The 15,604-nt window shown below is 41.0% G+C and overlaps 1 protein-coding gene across 1 annotated transcript in view; it reads right to left on the reverse strand.

The window, feature by feature from the left end:
* Nucleotides 1-12,839, reverse strand: part of SBF2 (SET binding factor 2) — a 260,718-nt gene extending 247,879 nt beyond the window's left edge. The window contains exon 1 of the mRNA XM_057418287.1: nt 12,543-12,839. Coding sequence (XP_057274270.1) covers nt 12,543-12,597 — 55 coding nt within the window. The 5' untranslated portion in view covers nt 12,598-12,839. The remainder of the gene's footprint in view (nt 1-12,542) is intronic.
* Between the last annotated feature and the right edge of the window lie 2,765 nt (nt 12,840-15,604).

Below are 15,604 nucleotides of genomic sequence, written 5' to 3' on the forward strand. Positions count from 1 at the left end.
ACGAGATTAGAATTCAAAGTGATTTTGAAAGACTGGAAGAAAAATATGAAGAAATGTCAGAGCAGAACTAAGGCGAACTGTAAAGCTGCAGTATTGTCACAACAGCTGGTTCCATATATGAGATGGCCAAACAGTTAGCAGTTCAGTTAAAAGGGATGTAGATTTTAAAGTAGACCACAAAGTGACCCTCAGTGTTCCAATGTTGAAAAATAAATTTTAAATAAATAAATAGAACAAAACTGAGAGATGTCTATGCATGGAAGTGCCTGCAGAACCAGCAAATAACAATCTCACTCTTAGTTTTGGTAAGATATTATGTTAGTTACCACATCCACTTTGGTCACACACTTTGAGGAGAACAGTAACAACAGGCTTAACAATGTACCCAAACCCACTTGGCTCAAATACTATGAAAACCCTTCTAGAAGTCAGGCAGAGTAGCACTGGAACAGTCACAAAGCAGGCTGTGAAAGTGCTGTAATTGAACGGGTTTAAGAACAAGTTAAAGAAAGATGCACTCCAACCAACAAAGGCTACAGCTAATTGTGCCTTGGGGGACAAGGCAAGGAGGTGATTCCCAGAGGGCCTATCCAGTCTTCCTTAAGATTCAGGACTACAGAAACCAGGGATACACAGGACCTCTAGGGATTCACCCAATCAATTCTTGTTCGCTAGGCTGCAAGTCCCAGCACCACAATGTTTTCTGGTGAGTTTTTTTCCACAATTCCATACTGTTTATTTCTGAGTTTACTGTTACCATTATCACCACACACTAAGCTGATGTTTACAGAGAACTGCCCTAACAAATTCCAAGAACTTTTTCACTAAGTGACAATAGCTAAATTGGAGATCATTGTTGCCAGTGTATGTTAGGACAATCTTTTCTCACCACTGCTTGTATTTTAGCTTGTATTTACAAAAACAGCATTTCATCCAAAATTTTAACATCTAGTCATGAGCTCTTTCGGGAGCCCTCCACCATAAGCTTTAGATTCAGCTATCCTGAATTTTTATTATTTCTTTTTTTAATCATCTGCAAGTCTCATCCCCTACCTATTCCACCTCTCCTTTTACCAGATATTTACAAGTTGAACAAAAAGTGTCTGCAAAATTAACTTTGGAAGTCAATGCTATCAAGTTTGTGTATGACTAGTGACCACTTGCTTCTATCCTTCAATCTACTCCTAACTCTTCAGACTCTTGCCATTTAACCAGCAACAGCTTAGATTGCTTAAAAGGCCCAGATACAGAAATTTGCTGAAAGTTAAGACAAGCAAGACAGTGTTGCCAAAAATCTTTGTCTACCTGCTGTAAAAACTGTAAAAAAGCAGACGATGTTTTCTACTACTGTAGAAAAATATTAAGATTACTATAGGCCATATCTCTTCTTGGTAATTGTCAAATACATAAGAATAAAGAAAGATCCAGGGTCTTCATGAAGCCATAAATCAAACAAAAAAAAAAACAAAAAAAAAAAAACACAACCACCAGAATTTATGGTTTTGTCTCTGCAAGTCTATCTCCAAACCTTTAAGAAAGTAAAGTTAACATTAGGTAGGAAGTACATAGCAGATTTCAACAGTAAGTAATTAGGGATTCCTAGTGCTCAATTTCAGACTTCACACAGGGATGTTTTAAAAAGTTCTACACCTCTTTATCTAATTTTTCACAGAAACCATATGCTCCTCCTTTTGAGGCTGGGGGAGAGGGTTGAAGAGCGTTTCTGAATAGTAATTCTTGCTACAAAATCTATATAGTTTGACAGAAAAAAAAAATAAAAACAAACAGCTGGATTATAAAGTTGATTACCAAGCATAAGAATGCATGACAGAAACTGATCAGAGTATTTGAAAGATTTTTATATTCTGTTGAAGTATTTATCCATAGGTTTGGTTTTCTTCAACCCAAAGAAGAATGGGCAAAATTGGTCTTTATAAAACAGGAACTGATTTTTAATTCAGAACTATATGATGAAGTTTAAGAGTCTTCAAGTATTTTATTAGCCTCCATAACTTAAGTTTTACAGGTAACATGAAACAAGAAAAATTACTGATTTTGTAGGGAACGGGAAGGGGAAGGAGGAAAGGGGGTAGCAGTGGGATCCACAAACTTTTACTGTAACTTTAAGCACACTGATTAAGAATAAACAGAACACACAGAACTAATACAGGAAGGTATGAGTTGCAGGGGTTTTATTTTTCAACATTCTACCTTCAGCTATCACAAGTTTGGAAAAGGGAATATTTCCAAGGTCACTTCCCTAAGACATACAACAGACTCAGTTCAAGGTTAAGGCCTTTATTACTAGTAGTAGTACTTTTATGTAAATCTTACTTCTGAGTTGTCTAACTTCAAACAATGGTAAGCATACTACCAAGAAAACAACAGATTATGAAAACAATAGTCTTCTGAGTTAGGCTGCTAAAACAGTCTCATTACAACAAGGACAAACCACATTTTTGTTAGAATTAACTATGGATGTAAAATGTTACTTTCTGTATTCTACTAGGCTACTAACAAGAGCCGCAGCTGTCATTACCGATGATTATGTCTAGAGACACTAAAGCCACACAGTTTTGAACTACAATTTTCTAAAAATGGGCCATTTACTAAAAAAAATGGGCCAGATTTTCTCAAAAAACACACATACAAAAAAAAAAGAAAAAGGCAAAATAAACCCATAAGCAACAATAAGCAAGCAAATTCCTTTTAAAATGCAAAAACATCTCACAAGCTCAGAAAGGTAGAAAGTGTGCTTTCTGGACACTTTTCGGACTACTCTCTCACAAAAAAATTAAATGTTTCAGTGTCAGTCTTGCCTCTTCCAAAAAGATGCCATGTGACAGAAGAGAACAAAATAATAAAACCACCCTCCACAAGGATATTTTGTTAAATATGTATGATCTCATCTCTCTTCATAATAAACATTATAAGCAAAATATCTGGAAAACACAGTACTGAAACAACAACTTTACAAAAGTATCACTACTTCATCAGCACTATTTACTCAGTGGCAAACCTGGTGTCATCATTTATGCAGATTAATCAAACAGGAAAGAGAATCTTTTAAAAGAAGAGTTCTGAATTCCAAATCACAAACATGTGGCTCTCTATTGTCTTGTTTTCTTTTCAGTTGCCTGTAACTGAAAAAACATGACACTTACTTTGGCTGTTCTCCTGAATTACAATGCCATCCCAGCTGACAGACCACAGCTTTGACACTCTAGTCCTAGTACAATCTACTGAGATAGTCTGGGATGTTCTGGTTGGTTTTGCTGCTTCTCTGCTAGAAACGATCAAACCCTCAGAGCCAGAAAAAAGGAGCAGGTGCCCCCAGTCATGTTGGTACGCATCCAGGTGTCTCAGCTTAAAGCATGTTTACTGGTAACTTCAGTCAAAAACTCAGTGCATTTAGTGGAATTAGCACCAAACCAGCAGACGTGTCTATAACTGCTGTAGGAGCAGTTGCCTCCAGCTAAAAGGCAGATCTGAGACTTCCACAGGTATTATCTTAACTCCCTTAAGCAAAGTGGACCAGAAACTGTTACTTAAATCAAGCACTTACATTGTAGCCACTATAAAATATCCAGAAAGGAAACATTTCTCTGCAGCACTTTTAACAATTGTAACTTGCATGAATTTCTGAGCACAAACTCTACACTCTATATATTACCATAGAAAACATCTTTTTATTCTGTGTATATGCCTCGTTATCTTATCTGTTTTGGAAATACAACATCCATTCCAAACCTTCAGCTTTCAACCATTGCTTAAAATAGCTGATCATGAGAAACATACACTAATTAGTTTCCTATTTTGCAAATTAATTGTATGTCTAAGAAACACGAGGTGAATCACCAAGTTACAGGCAAGGCTCAGGCAGCAGCTCTTCCCTCCCTTAACAGGGAATTCCAACTAGTTCCTCAGTTGCAGTTAGGCACAAACTTTTTCTTGCCCAGGCAGAAGCCCTGGGCTAACCTACTTTACAAAAAGCAAATTCTATCTAGCAACCCAGCACCAGCCATGCCAGTCACAGCACCAGCATCCTCTAGAAAGACCCACTGCCCTACCAATGAGCAGTGACCTTCTGAACTGCACAAAAGCCGTTTCTAGGGTTTACAAGCACTATGAGTACTCAAAGCTAGAAAAGAAAGGATATCAAGGGCAAATCCGGACCCTTCTAATAGACACAATTAATTCAATACCAATTTTCAATCAACCACATTAGCATCTGCTACCAGCTCTTATAGAATCAGCATTAAGAGCTATGCCCATCACTAAACAAGAAACAACGAAAAAACAATTCTCACACACTGAAGGTTCTACGAACACACAGACTAAAAAGAGAGAAACTAAAAAAATTAAACTACCAATATAGCATGAAGAAAAATGTGGGTTTAAATCCTGTGTTTCAGGAAGGAAAAGTATAATCCATTTGCCTTTGAAATCTTCTTTAAGAAATTCTAAGTTCTTCAAAAATATGAAGCCTACTTCTCTCTTTGCAAGTTACCAACTAAGAAGAAAACTAAAATCCTCCTGCAACTTCTACTAGAATTATTTGTATTACACTTAGCTTAAAAATAGCATATTCTGACAATGTAAAACAGTAACAGCTTAGTCATTGCACAAGCCTTGTAAAACTACTATATATTTTTCTGGGAAAAAAAAGACTATGAAGAAACAGCTCTGCAGGAACAACACGTGTGGCTTTTTTTTAATGCAACTGCAATTTGCATTTTTATGAAAAGCAGGCTGTGTAAGAGCATTATAAAACCCCACAGATTTCCTAATTTATTGTTATTTTAACAGTATGCCCATTCAACACTATTTCAAGAATTAAAACTCCATTACAGATGTATTTACGACAAGCTCACAACCAACTTTGTCCTTTTGAAAGTCATGAGCACTGTTAGTCACACAGTCAGCTTATGCTTACTGCTACTTAAGCATTACAGTTACAGTTCATAAAAGAATAGTCACAAAAAAGGATGTGTCTGTATTTCTTTGTCCAAAGCACAAATACACGTGTTAAGTGTACAAATTTAAAATGTGAAAGTTTTAACAATGCAGCAATTAAGCTAAAAGTTTTATGCAGTTATAAGAAACTAAGAAGACATACGAATACAGTCTTTTTTGAGATTGGCAGATAGCTAACCACCATTAAGTATTATTAAGGGCCCTCTAACCTCTATTCTAAAGCTATTTTCAAGACTCCATCTCAGAGAAATGTAGATAAAAATGGCTATGTTTAGAAATCAAGAGAGAAAAGGGAGGAAAGAAGGGACAGACACTAAGGTCAGAGATTCTCCTGGGGTAAACCTAGGAAACCAAACCAGACAAAAAGAATTTTAAGTACCAGAATATATCAGAGTAAGCAGGAAGAGCAGCCACTGTCTAACAGAGCAAGGGCTCCCAAAGCACACAGAACCAATACGCAGCCCACTACGAAGCTTGAAGGGGACACTGCCAACTGACAACACTCAGTACTCTTGGCATTAGTATTTATGGCATCTGTCAAAAGTAGCTCAATTAAACCCATTTTCCAAAGCACAGCCTTCCACAACAGAAGTAAAAAATCTAGAAAGAAAAATCATCATTCCTTTGCATCCGCAAGTGTCTGAGAAATTCTCTGCCAAAATGTCTTCCTTCCAGTTCCTGTTCTATTAGGCCCAAAGTGTAAGTCTAACATTTAAAAAGATATTTCCAATCTTGCTGAAGACCTATCCAAGTGTCAGCTAGTGAATTTTCTTGGATTTGCATTTTTAAAACCTAGAAAACAACATATAAACCACATTAAAGGCCATTATTACACACCCCCCCCCCCCAAAAAAAAACTAAATCTGAATGATTTTGTAACCCCAGTAACATTCCTTTGTCTCTTTTTATCCATGAGGTCTCCCAGGGTCTAATGTGGTTTTGTATGCAGCTGTCCTGAATTTATAACCAAAATTATGATGATTTTGTATTTTCTGTATATTTGCATTCCTCTACTACAGCTATACAAAGCCCCAGACTGTACTGTCACCAACTACTAGTTTTGGCTGAAGTACTAAGAGTCTGTTACCTAGATTCAATTTAGTGAGAACTTCGTGGTTAGTTACTGTTATAGTTACTTTGTTGAACCTTGACCACACGATTATTAAAAGCAAAGAATTAAACCCCTGTTCAATTATTGTATTTTGTCGTATTATATAATTTGCAGAAGAGTGAAAATTAAGAATTGTTACATTACAGACAGGAAATCATGATTTATCTAGTCACTAACAGATAAGCCATAACAAGCATGTTCTTGGCTCAATGAGCAGAGATTCAGCTGCCAAATCCCAATCAACACTAACTGGATTGTCCTTGACTTCAGAATATACCACTGACACCAAAGGAATAATTTATTTCAACAGTACATGCAACTGGAATACAATTCCCAAAACATCAAGCAGAAGAAAATTAATCCCATCAATAATGGTATCATTATTGTTAGAAATTTTTTTTCACTATACAAGCAAGGAGCCTGAAAATCCCATGTTACTGCAAAGGAGTAAAAGAAATGAATTAAAGGAAGACTTCCTAATTACCAGTATATATTTGTAAGATACAACTTTCACTGGCATTTATCAAGGTGGAACAGTGAATCTACTGTTCCACATTTTCAAATGATTCCATAGTGACCATGGTTTTCCTTTGTTTTTTACTTTGTAAGTACTAGTAGCTGGGGAAGGAGTTGGTATTTAAAATTCATGTTAGTGAACTACCATAGCAGCATAATTATCTTCCTCAGAGTTATAAGACTATTATGTTTGTGACATTGGAGTAGTTAAATGTCATTCTTATTGTCCTCCCACTGAAAAATACACTTGCCATTATAGAAGGCCAGCACTCAAATAGCATTCAGGCGTGAATAACAAATTGTTCTCCATGAACATGCCACAGGAAAACCGTCTTTTTGTCAAATAATCCACAAAATTAATCCAGACCAGAAAAGGGGAGAGTTTCTTTACTATAAATTAGTCTTAAAATATCCTCAAAATTACGAAATGCTACTTCCTTCAACAGAATCTAAGTCCTTGCATTTTAGGATAAAATGAAGATAGCTTACAGAGTAAATATTCAGCCTCCATGAATGTGTGATTTAAACTGAAAGGGTGAAAAAAAAGAAAAGTATTTTTATCACTGCTGTTATTATGACAGCAAGACAAAGTGAGCAAAGAGTTTCAAATTCAAGTTTTTAGAGAAATTAGAGGTTTTGAGGAAAAAGAATTATATTGATCTGTATTGATTTTAAGGTGTCTCCAAAATTACAGTCAACCCATAAATCAAAACAACAATTTTGTTAGTCAACATTATATATTAGAAGAAACTGCTTGAATACATTTTAGGAAGATATGTTACAAAAAAAAAAAAAAAAGAAAAGCCATACAGGCAATGGAAATAGTCTTTTCTCATTCTGTTTTGGGATGGCATTATGGAGACGGTGGTATTTGAAAACTAAACTGAGCAAGGACAAGGTTTGTAGAAAGAGATAATTTCTTACACTGGAGCAACTAACTTGTTCTGAAATCTTCTGGCACCCATACCCTCCTCCAGTCACAGTCAACTACAGTAATCTCTTACCAATACACAGCTACTTATACATTTGCATTCTGCTTCAGTTCTGATAGTACACTTGATGTTTCAATTACAGATACCAGAATTCTTCTGCCAAAAAAAGATTTTTTGTTGGGGCTTTTTCTCCCTTTGAAATTTTCCTAGATTGCATTTGAAATTCAAATTAAGCCAAGCACAGATAACAAAACCACTGAAGGAACAGTGTGATTGCCTTATTTTTCTACATTTTCTGTTTTACAGAGATTACATACCAGGACACCAAGAAATAATCCACTCCTCACACACACACTAGCCAGAGGAATGCCCAACTATGAATATACAACAAATACGCAAAAAAAAAAATCCTCGTATGTCCTTTACCTCCATTAAATAAAAAAGATATTCTTCACAGACAAAATCTGCCCACAAAAAAAACAACTGTATTTAGTAACTTCTCCCACTCTATCAATCAGTTGTCTAGTTTCAAAATCCACAGTTACAAAGCTATGTTAGACAAGAAAGGCTTCCCTGAAAAGAAGCTGATGATAAATCAGTATAGAAACAACCACAACAAAGCCTACACATGTTATATTTGCATTTATCAGTTACAACAGCCAAATAAAACTACTATACAGTTGCAAGCCTTCTGGCATACACGCTACAACTGCATTCACAAGCAAGAACAGAAATCATTAGTCTATCTTCTTACAGCAACCAAATCTCACAGAAAACAAGCTGTTCCACCTCACAGGTTTCCAGAGTTAACTGATGGGTACACAACAGCATCCTATGGGAAAGCTGCTAGGGACGTACATGCAAACTAATCAAATCCACTATTGGAAAATCCGCTTTTTTAACCTTACCTTTCAATTGAGTTAAGAAAGACACAAATTCTCTCTTCTACCCTTTTCAAGTACCACCACTCTTAAATTCTAGGGATAAATTTATGATTTTGGCTTATACCAGCAAATACAAAACCAAACCAAACGGCATTTTCTCATGCCCTTCTGTGATCTTTGCAAATATCTGTGCCTTTCCTAAATCCCATCCACATCTCATTATGCAAACATATTAAATGGGAATTTTTGGTGAAGCACAAACACTTTAAAACCCATGGAAAAAGAAAATGGATACACAGTAACGTCTTCTGGGATTTTCTCCAGCTTTTAACCCAGAGTGCCTATGTTTTCTAGCACCTTGGTCCCTTCAGAGACTTCTGTAAATGCCTTTTGTATCAAGTTACATAACAGCTTTATACTGTGCTGATACACTGGAGAAAAATGTAGCTGTCCACCTTAGTAAAGGTTCAGCTGAATGCAAAATAAACATGGTAAAGGAATCAACCTTGGTATATCACTGAACTCGTTCACATTTCCTAGGAAGGAAAACGTGAAGGCCCCTTTCACGTTTTCCTGAAAACTGACCAAGGATTTTTTATTAAGTCTGGGGAGTTTATTAACCTGGTTTCTCCAACTCTGTCAAGACACTGAACATGAACTTCCAATGGGAATAGCTACTGCTACTGCAGTTCTTTGTAGTGGCTCAGAATTAGTTTCTAAAATACACAACAGCAACTAAAACTATGATATATTTAGATCACTTTTAGAATCCAAGATACAAAGTAACTTTTAAGCAAGAGTACAGTCAGCTGTACCTGAAATCCATAAAAGAACCAGATGATCCTTTACAGGGCAAGGCAAAGTTAAGGCAAAGACTTAATTTCCTTGGTGCCTCAAAGTTTACCAACATGGAAAAGCTCATTCTCCACTCAGGCTGAATCTCTGTGCATCCTGCCAAGCAGAAATACAACTGCCTGTTACTGGAATTACTCAAAGGCACCCATTACTTTCCTTGGAGCACATAGGAGACTAAGGTACCTGATTAACATCTTTGTGCCCAAGGTTCTAGGACCATCTAAGGTGATAAAAATTCAGGCTGCAGTGATCTGTCCCTCCTGCATGCTCCTAACTCCTCCTTTATGCTGACACTGGCCCTCATCTGGCATCTTGGTGAGCCAAAGTTTTAAAAATGAGCAGAAAAGTAACCCAGAGAAAAAATAATACAGCGACACAAGCAAAATAGCAAGAAAGGTCTTTTTGACAGGTCAGCATCCTAAAACAAGCTGAAAATGAAAGGAAGACTTAACACAATAGAGATGACAGCACTTGGACTGCTGTAACATCAATTTCCATATGCCTAAGACTGGAACAGGAATGAACTTTTAAATGTCTGACCCCCAAAGGATACTCTCTTTGGTTTATTTGAGGGCAATAAAAATGTTCACTTCCCCTTAAGACTATGTTGGGTAAAAACTTGTGGAACCAATAACAAAATTTTTCCCGCAACAAGAAAAATCAAGATATCCACTCCTAAATTGCACAAGCAAACAAACGCAGCATTTTAGGTATTTATAGTGAATGTTTTTTAATAAAGCTAGATAACCTGCAGAGGAAAGCAATACTTTTACCACATTTTCACTATACTGCAGACATAGGTCCATGTAAACAAATTCATCTAACACAGGTGAAGTCAGAGCTATACAGAGACAGCAGAGGCGATAGGGCTTTTCTAGGAGAACAGTCATTACTATAAACATCCTTCCTTACTGACCACAAGTGCATACTATTCAAACTGCTGCTGACAAACAGACTGGGGAAGGGGGAAGGTTACAGGATTTTTGTTTGCTTGCTTACAAAAGGATATTCCACAGACTGGGGGGGGGGGGGGGGGGGGGAGGGGATAAAACAAAACCACTAGAAAACATAATTACACTCAACATTAAAATAAAACATATTAAAACCAAGCCAGAACACTGTTGAAGGAAAAAAAAAAAGGCACACTTACAATTTAAAAGCTTCATGGGTAATAAGTCTATTATCTAGAAATGTTTGCCCCTGCTTTTTCACACAGAAAGAAGCATAATAAATGTATCAAGAAACTAACACTTTTACAAGAAAACAAAAGGTCAGTACTCCATGTATTATGGGATCGTATGTGGGGGTAAAGGAATTTGGAAAACAATGCATGCCTAGTCTTCAACAGAATGCTGTTCCTTCAAGCATTTTTAGTATGAAGCATTAAAGTACCAATTAGTAATTTAAATAATGAAGTCAAAGTCTAAATAGTTACTTTCTGGGCATGACCTTTTCAAATTAAGGTTCTGCTTCTCCGGTTATTGTTGAATCTGCTCTATTCCATCCGTGCAAGCAATTCTACTAAACCTAATGAAACAATTTATGTATAGGAGGTTACACACATGTGCTACTGATGAAGACATTTTACAAACATAAAGCTTTCCGATGTAATCTGTAATTTTACCTCGCATGGTGGCTATGTCAGACTGATCATACTCTTTAAGGCAGCAGCCTACTTGCTTTAAAGTCTTATTAAAAGCACCCCTGGGTTTTTTCGGTTACTTCTTCATTTTCATTTGGGCTACTGTTGTTGGGGAAGATGCCCTAAACAAGGGAAGAGCAAGGGGAGGTCATGATTTTTAACAAATTATTTCACATGACCTATAACTTTGTCACTCCGATTAGGACAAGTCTATTTCCAAATGAGGTGGGAGGGGGAGTCACACCACAATTAATGGAATAATAATATTGGTATAGTAAAACTGAGGAGGCCCTTAGCAGAATTTTGTAACCCACTGTATCTTTAAACACATACATACAATGATTTCTCTGAAGAAAAAAAAAAAAGCTTTAAGAGTTTATTAGCTGCACTTTTAGAATGAGCAAACAGAGATTACATGCAATTGTTACTTCAAAGAATTACTTAGAGTAACAAACTTGAGTGTTGTTTGGTTTATGCATAGTCAAATAAATTAGGGAACATTTAAATGTTTAATAGTGTTTATTAACAACATACATTCAAAGGATCATTCTGAAATACCCAGGACAAAACCAGTTCACAATCACTTCATTTTCAAATCAGTTTATATACTGATTTAAGGTCACTCCAGCAACGAATGTCATATTACAACAGAAAGTTACATAATATAAAACCACTCTTCGTTTACCCACAACACTATAGTAGATAACACCCCTTTGCTTCCCCCAAAGCAGACACAAAACATCTTAATTCTCTGAGAAAAGCAGCCATTCCCGAAGAACAACAGCATTTCCCCAGGTGTTAGCGAAGGCACCTTGCCAACAAGCGATAAGCTGTAAGACCCCGGTCAAAACGGGCAAAAAGCCTCAGTGCTTTCCAAGAGCCCTCAGTCTTTTTTTTTATCTGAGGCCACGGGTGAACGTGCTCCAGCCAGCAGCACAAAGATGGGGAAGCAACCGACAGTACCGCCGTTTTCTGCAGAGGCGGCGCGAGGAACGGGGACACACCAACACCCCAGCTCCCAGCCGGTCTCCGCTGCCTGCCTAGCGGGAGCAAAGCCGTGGGCACCGGCTGTCAGGCGGGCCGGGGGGGCGGGTGTTGTGCGCGTCCATGGGCGACATTTTAAGTTACCCCCGTTTTCTGGAAGGAACCGTGGCCCGTTTCCAAAGGCCGGGGCGGTGGGGCAAGGCCGCGGGATACGCCCTGGCTGGCCCCGCACCGTTCCCCGCTCACCGTGGGCCGGGGTAGCGACGCTACCAGGTGGACTGAGGCCGCCAGACAGAGAAGAGCCCGGCCAGGCCCCCACCGGAGAGGCCAGGGCTCGGCCAGCCGGCCTACGGACGATTGAGAAGCCCCTCCGCTTTCTCGCCGGCCCGCTCCACCTCAGGAAAGAGGGATTAACCCTTCCGTCATCCCCGCAGACCGCCGCGCCCCTCCACGAGAGAGGCCAGCCCAGCTGCCCTCAGCCGCCCTCCTCCCCACAGCCAGACACGCGCCCCGTGTGAGCGGCAGTCTCCTCCTCCTGCGGCCCGACCGGGAGGCGGGAGGGGGCCGGGGCCGGGCAGGAACGATGGGTGGGGGGAAGAGGCCAGGCACCGCGAGGCAGCCCTGCGCGCAGCCACACCTACCTGTCTTCTCGTGGTCATAGCCCACCACGATGAAATAGTCTGCCAGCCTAGCCATGGCTGAAAGGAGTCCGCCTCAGGCTTGCACCACCCCTGCTACGGCACCGGCTCCCGGGAGGCTCAGCATCCTCCCCTCCGCACCCGCCGCAAAAGAAACGGCACCACCTCAGCCATGTTGGAGGCGCGGACACGCTGTGCGCCTGCGCGCCGCCGAGACCGCTGCGCCGTGACCCCGCCGGGCTGGGCGTGGGCTGAGGGCTCACGGGCAGCACGCGGGTGAGGCGGGCTGCTTTTGCTGTCCCCGGGGGTCGCCAGTGCTACCGCCTCGCTTCGCAGCCCACCCCGGGAGGGTCCGTTCCCCACCCAGGCCCTCCCCATCCGCTGTGGGCTTTGTCTCCTCGCAGCCTCCCTGTGAAGTGCCCACCCGGGAGTCTGCAGTCTGGAGCGCTTTCTCCCTTGGAAAAACAAGAGCCCAAACTAAACACAAACGCGGCAGGTCCGGCCGATCTCCGCGCCCGAGAGAATTCGAGTGCCTGAGCGGAACTTCACCGCCCACCCGCTCAGGGATCTCTCCTGACAGGAACTGCCGGGAACGGGCATCGCCCCTCTCAGGCTGTGCCCAGGTAAAACTCGGCTGCGAGCTTACTCCAGCCCCGGGAGCTCAGCCTCGGGAATCGAGACTTAGGTTTCCGGGATGTTTCCTGTTTACGTTTTGCGCGGGATGTGCGGAACGTGCCACCGTGGGGGAAGTCAGCCCGCGAGGCTTCCGCGGCGCTAACGGCCCCACCGACTGGGCGCTAATTGCTCTGACGGCTCTGCTGGGCTTTGTGGCAGTGCTCGCCACGCGCCTGAGGCGCAGCCGAGAGGCGGAGAAGGAGGCTGCGCTGCCGCGGTGTGCGGCATGGGTGCCCGATGTGCCGGCTGCCGTGTCCTCCTGCCCGCTCCGGCCGACGAGGGTCCCCCTTCCATGCGGGCAGCGGCTCTTGCAGGTGGGAGCCTGACGGTGGCATCGGCTGCTGTCGGGGTTGACGGGCGGCAGCGCTTCAATGTAGCCCTTCTAGCTTCTGACGTGCTTGTGTGGGTTCATGCGGTGGCTGTCAGGGAGCGGGGCAGAGGGGAGATTTCGTGTTGCTATTTATAACGTACAGATGAGGCCGACACCTTTGGGATTCTCACTCTCGAAAGCCCGGTGGGCTTGCCAGCAGTTGCAGAGATGCTGGCGATACACAGGGTGTCTGACAGTCAGTACAGCGCTTGGTTAACTGGTGGAGTCTGCAGAAACGTTCCATATATGTCCTATTTGATGGCACAAAGAGAATAAACAATGCAAAAGGCATCAGTTGTGGTACAGTGATGAGCTGCGCTAGCCATGAGTACTGGGCTGCGTACAAAAAGGGCAAATTCACAAAATCTGCTCCTGACCATCCACCATCAAAAGGGACCCAGCAGACAACCATCAGCAGTTCCACAGAGACATTTCTATTTCGAACATGCAATTCTTACACCTCCTACTTAGCTGGGACATACCGATAGTGTCTTGCTGATAACCCAGAGGTCAGGAAACTTCAGCAACCAATGACAGTCTTCTCTCTTGTGCCTTCTCACTGGAGGGCAGCAGTCAAAATCTCCTTGCAGTAATCATCTTCATGGCTTAACTGTTTTGAATGATGTTTAGATGCCATGTATAAAGACCTAAACTTAATAAAATTGCTTGATAACTTTAGGAGTAAAGAAAAATGCATACTACATACATCAAAAAGACTGAATATGCTTGTGAGAAACAGATGCAATTTGTGGGGTCCATCACTTCGTATACTAAGTAGAAGAATAAATCTTTCTGATGTTATGCATAGCAGTTTGGTTCATGATCCTGTAGTCTTTAATGACTGGAAACCACGAAGATTTTTTCAAAACACTGAGCTTTTTGATTAAAAGTATTTCTGAAGTAGCAACAAAGGAACACAAATCTTAATGAAGTCACACATTACCCATCGTTCTGACAGTGCAGTTGTTCGACAGCACAAAGCCTGGACATGCAACAGTTCACAAAAGCAAGGGGTGATGTTCTGTACAGATAAACCGCGAGGGAGGGGGGTTAGAGACACTAAGAAATTACCTAATTTGGAGTTGAAATGGGATTTTAGGGTTATCGTATCTGCACTCGTAGAAAGGTTCAATATGTAATAACAAGTCTTAGTAACGTCTCACTGCTGTTCAAGCGCCTCTAAGCATGAGAACATCACCTTCCCAGGACAGTAACAAATGCTGGATCAAGAGGAAGATGCTACTTATTGATTCCCCAATACTACTAGCACCCACTTTACACCCTTGCTCCTTCTTCCATCTAGACCAATTAAGCCAAAGCTTGTTTAGTTTATAAAGCATGTCATAAAAAACATCCCACCTTAAGTACTCATATAATAGGAAGGTCACTGTTCATTTGGGTTTGAACACAGATGTGTACCTGCATGAACAGCAAAAGTCATACATAACTTACTTCCTTACGTCCCTTAAGTATAGAGCAATCCTATGTTCTTACAGGACAAATGAGGAAGTGGAGCAGACAGACTGTTTGCTCACATAAAGTCTAATGCAAAGTAAACTGAACTTTCATCCAGACCACCAAAACCGTAATTCCCTGTATTGCAGCAGAGTAGCCTGGCTCCTCATGAGAGCTGCAGGGGCTCACAAAGCAGTGGCTCTGGGAGGACACCAAGGCCTAGGTCTCCAGAAAGACCGAGTAAGCAGTCATATATTTATCTCAGAGGAAGAACTGTGGGGCTGCAGCCCCTTCAGGAGGCTGAAAATACACAAGGAACAACATTGCCACATTCACTGTGTGCTTACCACCAAAAAAGTGTGAAAGCTTACAATACCTTCTACAGTCAACTCATCCTTCAGGAAATATAAAGGTCACACTCTGAATGTTGTCCCCTAATCCAGTATCACCCCATGTCACCCCATGGGGAAGCAGCCATGACCCAAAAGACCCAAACCAGGTTTTCCCCTGCCAATATGCATCCTACCCTCATTTAGCAGGCATTGTTTGGTGATCTGAAACCTAT

This window comes from Pezoporus wallicus, unplaced genomic scaffold, assembly GCF_028554395.1.
Source record: "Pezoporus wallicus isolate ANWC-B61680 ecotype Strahan unplaced genomic scaffold, APGP_CSIRO_Pwel_v1 contig_2025, whole genome shotgun sequence".
In the NCBI taxonomy this organism is placed as follows: domain Eukaryota; kingdom Metazoa; phylum Chordata; class Aves; order Psittaciformes; family Psittacidae; genus Pezoporus; species Pezoporus wallicus.